This window comes from Micromesistius poutassou, assembly GCF_964030765.1.
Source record: "Micromesistius poutassou genome assembly, chromosome: 15".
Classification (NCBI taxonomy): Eukaryota; Metazoa; Chordata; class Actinopteri; order Gadiformes; family Gadidae; genus Micromesistius; species Micromesistius poutassou.
Window position 1 is genome coordinate 5,486,024 of NC_140285.1, and position 15,659 is coordinate 5,501,682.

Consider the following 15,659-nt stretch of genomic DNA (forward strand, 5'->3'; position numbering starts at 1 on the left):
CGGGTGTTGTCGCGACTTGATTGGCTGAAGCATTAGTTCAGATCCCATGGGGATGGGAGAGGTATGAGTGGCCTCATCGGCGAATCTTATGAAATGGTATTGATAAACTTTAATTATCTGCACTATAACAAGTTTTAGCATGCCATTAAGAAGGTTAAACATTTTTGTTTATTAAGCCGATATATATTTCTGTTGAGATATGTATTGTTTTGTTTTAAACGTACTGTCCTTCTGACGTGTTCATACACCATAATACTGTACAGAATAAGTGATTCTGATCTATGTCTCTCAGGTCAGACCTTGGGGTCGTCACGGTCGAAATGGAGTTTCTCCTACCTGGTAAAAATGTTTTGGGGAGTAGTTGAGTTCGTCGGCTTGTTGTGAGTAACCCCCACCCTATCAGTCTATTAATAATATCTAACAGTAACCTCCGTATCCTAACACTGAACTCACCATATAGCACTCTCTACCCGTGAAAATATTCAATGGCAATTTTTCATTAAATCTATATTTTGGAAATACTTTTACTTTAATACATAACCAATAGCTACTTTATCCTCGTTTTGATGAGAAGGGCAGCCAATTGTATTAACACTAGGGTATGTTAAGTATTTTGTTGTTAATAAAAACAATTTTAAGTTAATTGTATGATTTACTGAAGGGAACATTATCTTGTCTTCAATGTAATTGTCTACACACCAACATTTAAAGAGTTTTATCTGTACATCTGATCAAATCACCCTTGTGTTCAGCTTCACAACAATAGTTCAGTCAGATCTTACAAAGGACAAAATTGTCGCTGGATCATCACGGTTCTCTGATGGCAGAGAGTAAGTACTAGGTTCAAATGTTTCTCCACCAACACTTTCAAATCATAAGTCTGAACTGTCACATCTTTGATCCTCACTAACCAATGATCTGACTTCTTCTTCTTCTACTGCTCTCTCTGCCACGCTTAGTCCTCCAGGGCCCCCTGGTGGCAGGCGGCGCATGGGCAGGATAAACCATGGGGGAGGGCCAAGTGCCCCACCGATGGGAGGAGGAGGATGAGGAAGGTGAGAACTAATATTTTAATGTAATTCCAAAGGATGTGCTTAAATGTGATCTAAATAAATGAGATAACCCACACTGCCATTATTAAATACCAAGACATATATATTTTTTCTTCTAAATATCCTAAAGGGCTTATGGTTTTTCTTAATAATGTTAATGGATGGTTTGCACTGACATGTTTCATTTCTCCTTGTAGGTAAACGCCTACACATCCAGTGTAGGCGATGGGTGCATGGCATGTTAACATGTCTGCACCCATGGTCCTTGGCTGCCTCTGCCGTTGGCAGATTTTTGATGCCATCCTGGGAATTCCTACATTGTAGGGGCCAGGCTGACTGATGTGGCAACCGACTTCAGCTTTGCTCTCTCCGCTCGCTTCCCTTCATTCTTTCTGCTTCTCACCACTTACTGACCGGATGTTGATTTCAAACCTTGAAATATGCATTGATGAAGTTACAATTTGTTTGATATCCCTCCTATTTAAATAAAGATTTACAATGTCAAAATGTTTCTTTGCTAAGATCCACTCATGTAATCAAATGAAGACTCAACAAATTGCTAGACAATGACACAAAGTGCTATTTACAGAGTAGAGAAACATCAACAATTTGACAATGTTCTTTCAATCCCAATTTTGGCAAAATAATGTATTCATTTTGTTTTGTCATGGGGTTCTATTCCTAATGTATAAAAACAATTGCATTCATAATTCATATGAGCCAAATAAAGAGACAGAACGGTAAGCATCCATCGACGTGACCATTGTCACTCAGCCGGGTTCACCAGACGAAGGCGGCTCTCTCGCGGAGCATGCGGACACCGAAGCGCTGCCACTCCCGCTGGTGGATCCACATCTCCTGGGAGGTGTCCAAGCAGGCCAGCACCGCCCCTCCCTTCCAAGAGATCAGCCAGGGGTCCATGTCCTGGAGGGGGCGCCATCGTATGTGCAAACAGTTGAAACTCTCTCTAAAACTTTAGCTTTGACTGTATATTTTGCAATCGTGACACACGAATGTAGCCTTTCATAACATTCAAACCATAAATGATAAGAGGGTTGCAGTATCCTCCCAGGACTCGCTATAGAAATGGCAATACAATAATGATTCTTTCACTCTATTTTCAAGAAAATAGTCCCACCATGATATGGTATGTTGATGGTTTCATTTGATAAACATGTTTAAACAACATACATTCAACCAATATAACTCCTTTTGAGGATATTTGTTACTGAACAATGTAATACTATCTCTTATATAAAACAGCCAAGCAGCATTTCCAAGGTTACCTTGGGGCGTGTGATGACCTCCACATTGTCCACCAGCCTTCGGAAGGACGGGGGCATCTTGTTGATGATGCGATGGAGCAGGAACTCCTGAGCACCGTGGAACATCAGTCCGCCCCCCACCACCAGGATGGAGCTGTACATTTTACGCTTGGTCTCGTCTGACGCTGTCAATACATAGATTATAAATACATTTATTCAAAACCCATCCAGAGTGTATACGAGAAAGAGAGCGGCAGGACTTGAACTTGACCACTATTACCAACTGTATGTACGAATGTACATACTGTATGTATGAATGCCAAATTTTGCTGAGTAAACAAAATGTGGCATATTCGATAAAAAATAATTATTGTTATTGTTAGATTATTTTTCACCAGGAAGGGATGAACACAGTCCCCCCCTGGGCGCTTCCTCACCGCAGCAGTCAATGCTATGCAGTATGGCCTTGTCCAAGCCCAGTGCCTTGCTCTCAAACTGGCCCATGATGGCCGACTTCCTGGACAGCAGCGCAGAGGGCTGCTGCTCCTCCGCCTCCCCTGGGCCCATCAGACACTCTGCCTGGGCAGGTCCCAGCTCCATCTCCCCCTGGCTGCCTCCAGCGCCGCCTCCCCCACCGCCGCTGAGCCGGTGTGGGTCAGAGGGCTCCGCGCTGCCTCCTTGGCCCGTCAGCTCACTGTCCACCACCCCCGTGGGCCTGGAGAGGGGTTTGCGGTCCGCAGAGCATTTGGAGGACTGCTCAGAGAAAGGGAAGGAGGTGAACGAGGGATAAGATGAGGTATTGAGAGGGTTTGGCCCAGAGTGTGGCTAAGGTGAGTCCAGTCACAATCATGTGGTTACAGGGGCTTCCAAGATGTACATTCTGGAATATTATGCCTAAGGTTTTCTGGGAGGTGATTGCACACATTAATTTAATGATATTTGGGTTTGTGTGTTTGTGTGTGTTACCTGGTCCTGTTTGCTCTGAGTACCGAGCAGATAGTGCTCATCATGAGGGTCCTCGGGGTCGCCTTGGGAACGGTACGGCAATGACGTCATCTTCTGGCCCACAATGCCGAATGTGGTTGGATAGAACAAGCCCATGGGTGCCTGGGGACACACACACACACAAATTAATCATATACACTTTCATAGATCTTCTAGTACTTCTTTGGATTTCAATATTTTATAGAACCGGTATAATGTGATGTAATGTATATACTGTTGCATTACTTTGTTACAGTACCTGTAGCTTCTCATCACCAAGTCGAATATGGTAGAGGAGAGCTGGGGCTTCTGGGAAACGCGTACGAAACTCATGATCTTGTAGTCCCGAAATGTCCTGCGGAATACATGTTGTTTAAAGAGACTTAACTGTGGACCAACAACCACTGTTTGACTTTCAGAAGTCACAATATTCCTACAATAGATATGCTAGTAAAGAATATTTTGACTTAGACATGTTCAGCTCTCTGAATTTGCCTTTCAATTCGAAACCGATTCTTCTTCAAGGGGGATATGCCACCGGAACCTCATAATAGATTTGGAATCTCCCCACCACCACAGTTTAGACACACACACACACACACACACACACACACACACACACACACACACACACACACACACACACACACACACACACACACACACACACACACACACACACACACACACACACACACACACACACACACACACACACACACACACACACCTGATTGAGATGACAGAACAACTCTTTGAGTTGCTGCAGTAGCTGACAGTCCAGCCTGTTGGAGAGCTGACACTCTCTGTAGGGAAAGCCCGCCCTCTGCAGGAGCCAGAAGAAAGTGCGGGTCACATCTGCACCACCATAAGACAAACACAACCTGCAGAGGACCACACACAAACAAATAACTTAAACAATGCCTTATTAAAACATATTAATATTGGTTTACGGCTGAGATCGCTGCACCCCACCCCAACACTCCGTTTTATATACAATTGTATGTGTTGTGAATCGTATGATTTGTATGATACACAACCCTGCATAGTAATGCGTGATATAAACGATATACGATATAAACGCTAAAAAATGGCCTACAATAGAGATTTTAATTCTATGCTCTATCGTGATAATGCATGTTGATGACGCAATCTTCCCACGGCCCGCGAAATTTAGAGAGACGAGCTGCAACCGGCTGCAACGCATCATCTGGTAAACATGGCTGAAGGCGAAACGGAGCAGCTAGAACTCGTGAAAAAGCCCGTTGCAACTTCCATAATTTGGAATTGGTTTGGATTTAAGCCGTCCGACGAGCAGCAGAAAGCGATACTCTGTAGAGTGTGTGGGGCAACAGTTCTGGCTAAGAGCGGCAACACAATTAATCTGTTCTACCACCTCAAAGCTAAACATGCCATTGAATTAGAAATATATATTTTTCTGAATAATTTTGCACTTATGTTTTCATTTGAAGTATCTGTGCACTGTACACTTGGAATACTTTTCTTTATTTAAAATGCCTAATACTGGAAGTATTTACCTAATTCATAGTATCTGTTTAGGTAAGAAAGTTTGTGTAAGAAATATGTTTTTATTTAAAGTATATGTCATTACACAGAAGTATTTTCAGTACAGTGTCTGTTCCTTAAAAAGACACCAGTTTTTTATTTATCTGCAACATTATGTTTACAGTTTACTGTATGATTACAGTTTTGCACAATAAATGTTGTATGTCTACATACTCTTTCTTTCTTTCTTTCTTTTTAAAATACATTTAGCAGTTTGGCTTTCCTTAGGGTCTGTGTAACCTGTTCTGAAATGGTTCTATTATAATTTATATATTGTGATATGTATCGTTATCGCAAGAGGCTGCAATGTATATCTCAATATGGATTTTAGGCCATATCGCCCATCCCTAACCCTGCACCAACATTTCACACAATATCATCTTTCTATAGTGTTCCAATATATTCAGTCTCTTTGCTGTATCCTCATTCCTCCCCCAGTGCTCCCGTGGCCCCTGCCTGTACCTGGAGTTGCGGTGGGACACCCCATCCTCCACGCAGCAGAGACTGGTCTTCTGGTCGCCCACGTCCACCACACAGGCACTGCTCAGGCCGCTGCCAAACGTAGCGCACACAGACTCCTGGTGCACGATGATCGCTGCATGAGGCACAGACACACTGGTGTTATTGCTGTTGTCCTCGGGCTACCTTCAACGGATAATTGCAGGGCTCAATTTCCATCTTTTAAAAAAATTCATTTGTAACAAATAAATTGAAATATTTTATTGTGTGTGTGTGTGTGTGTGTGTGTGTGTGTGTGTGTGTGTGTGTGTGTGTGTGTGTGTGTGTGTGTGTGTGTGTGTGTGTGTGTGAGAGACCTGAGAAGCCCATGTTCAGCAGCAGCATGTTGACCATTTCCTTGATGTGCTGTCTATTGTATATATCAGGGACCAACAGGATGCATCTGTAGTACTAGAAACACATGAAATCATTTGGTCATTTTCAAAGAAAAGTTAATATAATAATCCAATAATAACTATAACTATATACTATAACTATATAAGTGTTTATAAAAGATATATGCTGTCATCCTTTGGTTTACTATTAGGATTAAGCAGTGAAGTGTTTCAGGTCACATATACTGTATTAGGTAGGTGCTTTAAAATTTAAAGTTTAAATGGCACATCTTCTGTGTATTAATCCCATGTTGTAATGCATTTTCTGAACAAAAAGGGGAAGAATGAATCCCCCAAACACTGCCGTTATTATTGGATGGATGTTTATTCAGAAAGGGGCCAGCATAACTGACCAATCGCACGGCCAGAGGCCCCGCCCACCTTGAGGTCTTTCAGCGGGATCTCCAGCTGCTTGTTGATCACGTGACCCCAAATGGCCTCCAGGTCGGCCAGGACAGCTGTGAGCGAGCCCCCGGGGCCCGGGTGCACGTTGAGGTGACCCCTGACCAGCGGCCAGTGCACGTCGTAGCCATCCAACGGACTCACATACACGGCCTAAGAAGAAGAAGAAGAAGAAGAAGAAGAAGAGAGTTCTGGTTCGTTATTACAGTTCTTTAAAAAATATATGTTTGTGATTGTGTTTTTGGAAACTAAAATGTATTTATATAATCATTTATAATTTGGTGTTATCAAGTGGGCACTGTACTGTTAATTGCAGCCAGCAATAACTTACAGAGCACCCTTAATGGTTAACAACTCCAATCAAAATGTTGTTTATGAATTTTGGAGCTCTAAAACATTTTTCCTCGTAACATTTGTGTGTGTAATTTTTTTACGATATGCTAATCAACATTTGCCGAAAGATGTGAAGCCTATGTTTTTTCACATCATCAACATGTAGAATGGACATATACGCTCTTTAAGCTTCATCTCATCATGAGTACTCCAACATGCCAACACAGATCCACTGACCTCATCCCCAACCAGGTACTGAGGCTGCTGGGCCGTGTTGGTCCACTTCAACCTGGAGCTGCTGTCCAGCACTGCTGGACGGACCTGCCGGTTATATGACCTGGCCTTAATGGACACACACACACACATTCCATTTTAATCTGCAATTAAATATTTTATAAACAGACTAAACCAACACTGTCTCTCCTTAGGCTAAAACCGAATGAATTTGCTTATTTGAATCAGCAAACCCCCATCCACTGTTATTCACACACACACCTGTTCGGCTGACACAGGGGTCCTCCGCAGTCCACTAGACATCTTTTTAGACCAAATGGCCTGTTCCACCATTTTGAGCCCATTCTGCCGCTGCTCGTTACTCTCAGGTTTCTGTAATTGATACAAAGTCCACAGAGTACTTGAGAATACCCCAGACTCCAGACTGGAAAAGGGGCATAAGTGGCTGGTGTATGCAAAAGTTAAATTCACATCAAGTGCTGTTTATGTTGCAGCTGGAGTTCTATATAGACAGTCAAACACATTAAATATATTCCTGAAAGGGAAAACTATACTACTACTATTAACTATAAAAGGATGCTCTACAACTGTAGCACATTGTACAAATGTACAAAAAAGAATAATTAAAAGAAAAACAGAAAGAGGGTAGACAATAAGGATGGTTTCAGCTACAGCTGCGAATTTAAACGTACATTCAGGCCATCCCTCAGAAGCCAGGGGTCTTCGTGTTTAGGCTGTCCGCTTTGCTTGTGTTTGCGAGCGATTACGTGGGGTACCGACACCGGTAGAGTGTCTGTCGCTCTCCCGATTCGTAGCGTCCTTGAACCAGGGTGAATGACGACTACAAAGTTGGTCTGTATTTGCTATTAAAAACAAAAAGAATGCAAATGTTATTTTGCTGATTGGTGATATTAGCATTTTCTGGAAAACAACAAACTTTAGCTCAATATCTAGTATTTATCCCAATGGTTGACATCAACAGTAAACCGATGGCGTTGCAAGGCTGGGTAGCTTTCACGAAGGTAGTCAACATTTTCTAGATATTAAATGTCGAGCCTTAACGTTACATCTCACTTCTTGAAGAGACTCTGGGATGGATGCTGGGACGATGGGTCTCTTGACCCCACGCTGCTGGTCCTTGTCTTTCTCCTTCTCGCGATCCTTCTCTCTCTCCTTTCCGTTTTCTTGTTCTCTCTCAGCTTGGGTCATCGTGTCAGCACGTTGATTATTTAACGATAACGCGTTAGACCAAAGGATTAAAACATTTTAAGCATCCTCTAAAATTAAACAAACCTGAGCTGTAGTAGGTAATGCATGTACTGCACACACAACTTCCGTGTTTAGTCACGTGATGCGAATTATGATCCTCTATTGGTCAGTGTGCATAAAGTTGTTCGAGTGTTTGAGAATATCTGCCTGCACTATGCTGCAGCAGTGTTAGTACAGTACAATAACATATATACATTAATAACAAACATGGATAAAAATATTAATTGTCTCATATTTTCGTATACAATATCTACTTCTACCTGATGTTATAAAGCAGGGTAAGCAATTTAATGAACAGACATCCAATTATCAAACATATCTTTATTTAGTTTAAATACATACAAATTTACAGTTTTTGTTGTTGATGTGGCTGTTATTTCTTTTTTTGTTTCTTTCTTTTTTTAGAACATTTAATGTAAACGCACAGATTTGTAGAAACAAACATGTTATTGGCTTACATTTTGGAGTATATATTTGAAATGTAAAATATATTCCTTATTGTTTACAACACAGATTTCGGGGATTGTTATTTATATTAAAACATTATAAAAGCATAGTAACAGCAGAACATTGAATATTTAGCAATTATATCATGACAAAGAATAGTTTATATATATATATATATATATACGGATCACTTCATTTATTGTTTTATACTTACAAAACATACAAGGTACAAATAAAATGTAACAGTACAGTAACAATATTATACGTACGTATTATACATATTATACAATATTATGAAGGTGGCATTGCTGTTTTTAGGCTGTGATAGCCATAGGATAGGATAGGTACATTGTTCTTTTTCTTATCTCTATATTAAGTGGGCCTAACTTAACGAAACACCTGTGGAAGAGGGTGCCCACTTGATAACCTAACCCCAATGATATTCTGCTTACTGCTTACTGCTGTATTTACTGCTGTTAGTTGGGCTAGTTGTCTCGTGTTTTTCACCTTTGGTTGGTAGTTTGGTAGCCAGCGTGCTTGTAAGGTTGGTTTGGACAGGGGCTTCTGAATATGTGTTTTCCGTGGATTTTGGCACAAGGGATTATAACGTCTGATCCTGTGTATCAATAAAATTATACAGTGACGACTACAGAATGAAAGTGCTCTTGCTCTGCAGTTATGCTAGACTGGTGCTCTGCCAGCTGCCCTATGGCCTCTTGCAGTTTCATCGTGCTCTTTTTGTTGTAGAATATATGTGGCCTTGTTTGAATCAATGAGTCCTGTTTCTTGTTATGGAGGCTTCTACACAGCTTGTTGAGGTCCTTTGTGAGAGAAAACATCTTGCAGGCTGTAAGTTCCCCTGGGAGTCTTCCAGGGCTGTCATCCTGACTCTTGCCTAGCTGCACTGCCCAGAACAGAGCCAACTCACTGGGGTTCTTGGCATGGCTGGCCACCATGTTGAGAACCAGTGGGTAAAGGTCATTAGCCGAGGCTGGTATTGCGGGTCCAACGAAGCCATAGTGGGAACGGCAGCTAATGGTCTGCAATGAAACAATTATGAAAATAATATTTATCATACATCGCACAGATATGATGTCAGATATAGCATCTGTCAATTATTGACGTTATCTGTTTTCCCTGCAGGGTCTGTGTCTAAACCTAACATCCTAGTTAGATAATTATTCCATTCATATTCAGATGTAGCCTCAACAAACACCCGATCAATGAAATAGTTCAAGGTCGGACCATTGCTGGATAGATTCTAGATTATTATTCTATTCATATTTTCATCCCTGAACCCATGCTTCCACCTGCACCAAGATAATTTCCTTGTCAATTTGTACTAAAGTTCTAAATGTGCATATGAAAGAAACAGATTGTACCTGCGGGCAGACAACCAGGACTATGTCTGCAGCCTTGGCCTGGCCAGCCACCCAGCGCATGGGGCCCAGCTCAGCGATCTGTCCCTGCTGCCAGAGGTCCACGGCCACGCTGCAGCCGCCGTGCTCCTGGAGGAACTCAGCCAGAGCCACCACCGCCTTCTGGAAGGCCGGGCACTCAGCAGGGTACACCAGCAGCACGGAGACAGGGGGCTCGCTGGATACATGGAGAAGGCTGAAGTCCCTGGACGCCACTATGTGCGGCCTGTAGGCTTTACCTGTGGAGAAGATATATATATATATTTATTTATTTTACATTGATTATTTATGTATTTCAATTTGTGAAAATCTGCATGTTTCTACAAATGTAGTGAAGGAACATAGGTTTACTACTTACAAAGGATCAGACATGAACCAAGGATGATGAAGCCAGCCAGCACCGCCCCAAAGAGAGCCATCAGAATGGTGGTGTACTCATCTGTACCCATCTTTATGTCCACTTTATGTCCGCTCAGACCGTCTGTTCCGGTTGGCTTCTGACTAAAGTCTAGAACGATGTAGAGTATTCAGTGTAGAGTACACATTCACACAAAATAAATATATACTATACATGCATATGTCCTTTAAAAACAAAGGAAAGACCATGTATATTAATACCAATAAATGCATGGCCAACAACTGTGTAGTGTGCCGCTCTCTCTCACCACTAAGTGGCCAGCTCAGGAACAGCCACTGTTATTTACTCACCTATACAGATTGGTACAATAGCTAAAAAATAAACAAAGGAAACTAAATTTGCCAGGTCATTCTGCAGAACAGATTATCATAAATAATGCTTGATCATAAAATCATAAACTATTCCACTAATATTACGTGTTGAGATTAATTTATAACAACAATCTGATAAAACATATTTTTAGAATTGATTTGCATTATTCCATTGCTGTGTTTGAATGTCAGGTACACAAGCACACACTCACATTCTTCAGGTTCAACCACTACAGCTGTAGCAGTCTTGTAGGAGACCCCATTGGCGACGGGGAGAAGAGGCAGATTGGCTGCGCTCACGACATGGAGGCCAGGACTTGCAGGCACAATATGTTCAAACCACAGCTGTTGTACAAACAAAGTCATCAGCAGATTATATACAAGGAACAAAAACATAAAAAAGATTGTTATTGCTAATTGAATAGCTGAGCATGCAGTTAAACCTTCAGAATAAAAGAGTTTCACTGCAGCCAAAGACTGTGTTCAAAATTAGTTTCACTACGAAGTGTAGACGGAATATAACCCTCCCACCCATGGCTCAAGCCACCCAGGACTTTTAATAAAACATCCCTTTATCGATTAAGTCTGAGGAGGGAAACTAGTTTGTTTAGCATGTACTGGCATAATGTGAACTCATGTTGCCTGTGATAGACCTACCAGTGTCAAGCCAGTGAGGTTGGCATTGGCAAACGAGGGGGTGTATTCACAGAGGAAGCTATTCCCATCCACAATGATCCGAGTGCCCGTCAGGTGCTTATTGCTCACTTTAAAAGAAACAAAAACAAAGGATTGCATTGGTGGTGTTTGTTACCATGATTGACGTCCCTTGTGAACAGGAAGAACATATGAATGGCTTGAGGGGAATAGCCTACCATCCACGTTGACGGTCCAATTTATGTGGAGCTCAAGGCGTCCCGTGAGCTCCTCCACCACCTTCACACTGAGGTGCCTCAGCAAGCTGGCGGAGGCGTTCAGCGAAAGAGTTGGAAATTGGTCTACAGTGCATGGACGACATTTCCATTGTTATTACATGATTACATTTATTCTATGTTATTATTTCACTATTTTACTTTAGAATAACATTTTGAATGAAAGGTGTAATTTATTGATTTTAAAGTGTAGGACAACAACTTTTCAATGTAAGCTCTGCTACATTTTCAATTACATTTTCAACAGTGAATATTCAGTTTCTTGAGTTCAGAGACTGCATTAATACTAAAGCCAGGATGTAGGATAATGAACACAGAGCTATGTGTTCTACTGTAGGCATATGCACTAAAGGTAATAACACTACTGCTAATCCTGGCTAGAAATGAACACTATTTTAAAGGAAACCTACTGTATGAAGAACAGTGGACTTTCTGTGGAAAAAATCAGATCAGAAAGAAAGTGCTACATCAATATCAAAAAACAACATAAACATACATATAAACAAAATAATAGGAATACTTATAGACTAATATGAATAGGCATCTAATAGGCTCCTACGAATAATACAAAAAATCATAACCATAATAATACAAAATAAACTTACAATATCATGGGACATCCCTTGGGCAATGAAACCAGAGGAAAGGATTATCAAGGTAAAAATCCACATTGCAATAAATCGAACCCTATAGGCCAATTGTGAGTTCAAAGACATAAATAGAACCACCTGCAAGTGACAATAGCTAGGTCAGATTCAGAAAACGTTGGGTTTAACGCATTTTCTTTAGGTAGGCCTAAGTCAAGAATAAAAAATAGCAACACAAGCCACTAGATGTATACTGATGTCATCTAGTGGCTCGTACAAGTGACCGTTACCTTAAATAGTCCAGTCACAAAACTCCGCCCATAGACCGTCAATGAACTCTTCGATTCCCCAAGCAAAGTAAGTATCTCTCCAATGCCATTAATAATATAATGGATTTGCGTACCGTAATCCAGGAAACTTTAGTTTGCGTTAGTATTCTGTGATTACATGTCCTCACTTGCAATACTTGGGTCCATACGGAGTTTTGCTCGACATTCTATATAAATATGTTGCAATATCGCAATGCGCTCTGTGAGGTTCAACGGGACACGGACAGGTCAAATGTAGCCTAATATGCTTACATTGATTTCTTAACACAGTTATTGATTTAGTAAGTTTGATGCTTTATATGCATAGACTTACATTTAAAAAACAACAACTGTCAACCACTATTATCGTCCATCTCGCAGGGTAGACCTGCATTCTGTTGTAACACAAACAAATATAGGATTCCTATGTCTGCAACGTATGGATCTTGACCTAAATAGCACTGTTCTAACCTCAAAGTTGATATGCAGCTTTCCCAAATGTTTCTTCCCTGCTATACGTTTATTTAAAACGCATAGCCTACCAACCCACTTGTTATTGTAAAATTAAAATTAAAATGCGAAAAATGCCACTACACCTATTGTATTTTTGGCACTAGGTCAGGTTTGACTAGAAACAAAGAGTAAATAAAACAACTTCATTATGTAACCTTTTAAAATTGAAATACTGTGATTGAATGACTGAAGTTTATTTTTATTTCATCATCTCTGATTTGTGACTTGACTAGGCTAGACTAGGCTTTTTTTTGTGTTGTCATTCTTTTGTTTTGTTTAAAGAGGTGACCACTTTTATTGAGGCTTCATTCCAACTGTTAGGGGGGCTGAGAGCTTGAATGAAAATTGTTTCTGTAAGGAGCTGAAGCACCAATCTGCAAATTATCCTACAACATAACCCATGGATGTGTCCAATTTTTCCCCTTCAAGTCATCCACATCCTGGAAGTCCCCCTTTCCCATAGCGAGTAGACTAACTACATAATAAACCATCACAGATGTAATCAAAAATAAATAGTTTGTGGGGCTAATCCCCCCTAAAGCTAAAATGGTAGAATTTGTCATTGCATCTGTGTGGTGTCTTTTCCAAAACCCATTATTTATTTTTGTTGACGTTCTTTCTTCAACGCTGCTCAGCCGTGACCAGTGAATGAAGACTGCCCTTCCAGAGAGAGGATGCTGCGTTTGGCCCCGTTAGCCAGAGCCGGACCCCACCTGATGGGGGCCCAGGTCACCAGGGGGATCTGGAAGGATGTACGGGGGTTCTCCACCTGGCTGCCCTCTCTTTCCTCCGCCCTCCCCCGCCGCGCCAACTTCAACACCAGGTCCACGCGGAACTCCTCCTCCACGTCGACGGCGGCCAATCAGAACACGCCGTCGTACAGCTATGTCATCGTGGGGGCAGGGTCGGCGGGCTGCGTCCTGGCCAATCGCCTCAGCGAGGACGCCCATGAGTCGGTCTTGTTGCTGGAGGCGGGGCCTAAAGACATGTTGCTAGGCAGCGTGCGGCTATCCTGGAAGATTCACATGCCTGCGGCCCTGACCTACAACCTCTGTGATGATAAGTACGATGCCGGGTTAAACAGTTTGTTCTGATGTATGAACGTGACAGAGGGCGGGGGGAATTACAGATTTTCATTCGTCTGTTGCTAAATATATATTGGTTCAGGGGGATGTTAATGTTAAGTAAGCAACCTAACCCGTTTTGAATCAATCATCAGCATCATTCTACCAGGGTATTCCCAAATGCTTCATACATGCAAAGGCTACAGGAAGCTAAACAGCTTCATCTGGCAGTATGTGAGCAGAACTTCGGGGTGAATCGTCACTGCTTTTAGAACACACCAATCTTTGCCAAAAAGACTATCATGAAAACAGTTCGTTTTTTCGTTTTCCTTTGTTTTAATTCCCCCCCCCCCATTTCCAGGTACAACTGGCACTACCACACCTTACCCCAGGCCCACATGGACGAGCGGGTCATGTACTGGCCCCGGGGCCGCGTCTGGGGCGGCTCGTCCTCGCTCAACGCCATGGTGTACATCCGGGGCCACGCCGAGGACTACGACCGCTGGCAGAGGGAGGGAGCCCAGGGCTGGGACTACCAGCACTGCCTGCCCTACTTCAGGAAGGCCCAGTGCCACGAACTGGGAGAGGACCGGTACTGCCCATCACCTTGTTAGAACGAGAGTTAGGACAGCTGGTGGTGGTTGCGTCGGCTCACGAATGCGCTGAGGCCGCAGGTTGGATCCCTCTCGCTTTCAACGCGCCTTCCTGTCTCTCTGAACTCACCTGGCATTAAAGATAGACAAGCCCATCAAACATATAAATATATATAAAAAATATAAAGAAACTAGTAGGACAGTCTTGTAGTTACTTAGTTGTTTGCCTCCCTGCTGAATGTTTTCTGGGTTCAAACCCAAATATCTGCCCAATATCTGAAGGATGCCTAAAGGCATCCTTCAGCAAGATGGGACTTAATCATAACTGCTGTCATACTAAAACCTACAGAACCTTCAGTTACAAGTGGTCTATTTGTAGAGCAAACAAATAATGTTTCTGATTGGTTGCACTCAGTTTAACCAATCAGCAATCTCAAACTGTGCCGCCCCTGCAGTTTAATTGTAGTGTTCTATTGAACATTCAATACATTTCCCCTGAAACAAGATTATGGCTGACATCCATATCATCTTTGTTTCCAACATTTGATTTCTCCTATCGTTGCAATAACCATGCATATGTTCTAAGATCTGAAACGTGACCTGACCCGTTTCCCCGTTGCCCCGTTCGCAGGTATCGGGGTGGGAGTGGACCCCTGCACGTCTCCAGAGGGAAGACCAACCACCCCCTCCACCAGGCCTTCATCGAGGCGGGCCAGCAGGCCGGGTACCCCTTCACCCAGGACATGAACGGACTGCAGCAGGAAGGCTTGGGCTGGATGGACATGACCGTCCATAAAGGTCAGCCAATCAACTCTCCTCACACGCATGCATTGTTTGTATGGGTCAAACCCCTAACCCCGGTGGCGGGGAGCAAGAATCCAAACAGAATTTTAAGAGCTGCAGGAAGTTTTGAGTCAAGCATGAGTGTCGCAATGATGTGAGTCATATTGGTCCATATGGGAGATGTCACTGTGTGGTCCACCCTCTCTTACCCCATGAGCCCAAATAGGCTCCATTAGCGTTCCGCTACAGGGAGGAGGCATATCCACACAACTAGCCATCATGCTGTTCTA

General features: G+C 42.4%; 3 protein-coding genes across 3 annotated transcripts in view; 1 reads left to right on the forward strand and 2 right to left on the reverse strand.

Annotated features, from left to right (window-relative positions):
- Positions 1-1,562: 1,562 nt before the first annotated feature.
- On the reverse strand, positions 1,563-8,040 carry actr8 (actin related protein 8). Its single transcript, XM_084479622.1, has 13 exons — positions 7,804-8,040; positions 7,422-7,592; positions 6,991-7,101; positions 6,733-6,837; positions 6,142-6,315; positions 5,683-5,776; positions 5,330-5,462; positions 4,032-4,185; positions 3,561-3,656; positions 3,284-3,424; positions 2,755-3,070; positions 2,339-2,502; positions 1,563-1,976 (listed from the first exon to the last, which is right to left on the reverse strand). Exons 1-13 carry the CDS (start codon positions 7,936-7,938, stop codon positions 1,833-1,835), a joined length of 1,938 nt encoding a protein of 645 aa, XP_084335748.1. The 5' UTR covers positions 7,939-8,040; the 3' UTR covers positions 1,563-1,832.
- Positions 8,041-8,487: 447 nt separating this feature from the next.
- Positions 8,488-12,192, reverse strand: il17rb (interleukin 17 receptor B; the record flags this gene model as incomplete). The annotated part of the gene is made up of 8 exons (XM_084480353.1): positions 8,488-9,485; positions 9,828-10,102; positions 10,222-10,371; positions 10,805-10,937; positions 11,250-11,356; positions 11,465-11,587; positions 11,932-11,953; positions 12,127-12,192. The coding sequence occupies 8 exons, from the start codon at positions 12,190-12,192 to the stop codon at positions 9,078-9,080; spliced, it is 1,284 nt and encodes a 427-aa protein (XP_084336479.1). The 3' UTR covers positions 8,488-9,077.
- Positions 12,193-12,421: 229 nt separating this feature from the next.
- Positions 12,422-15,659, forward strand: part of chdh (choline dehydrogenase) — an 8,722-nt gene continuing 5,484 nt past the window's right edge. Inside the window, exons 1-4 of the mRNA XM_084479996.1 lie at positions 12,422-12,465; positions 13,565-13,992; positions 14,355-14,585; positions 15,218-15,384. Coding sequence (XP_084336122.1) covers positions 13,604-13,992; positions 14,355-14,585; positions 15,218-15,384 — 787 coding nt within the window. The 5' untranslated portion in view covers positions 12,422-12,465; positions 13,565-13,603. The remainder of the gene's footprint in view (positions 12,466-13,564; positions 13,993-14,354; positions 14,586-15,217; positions 15,385-15,659) is intronic.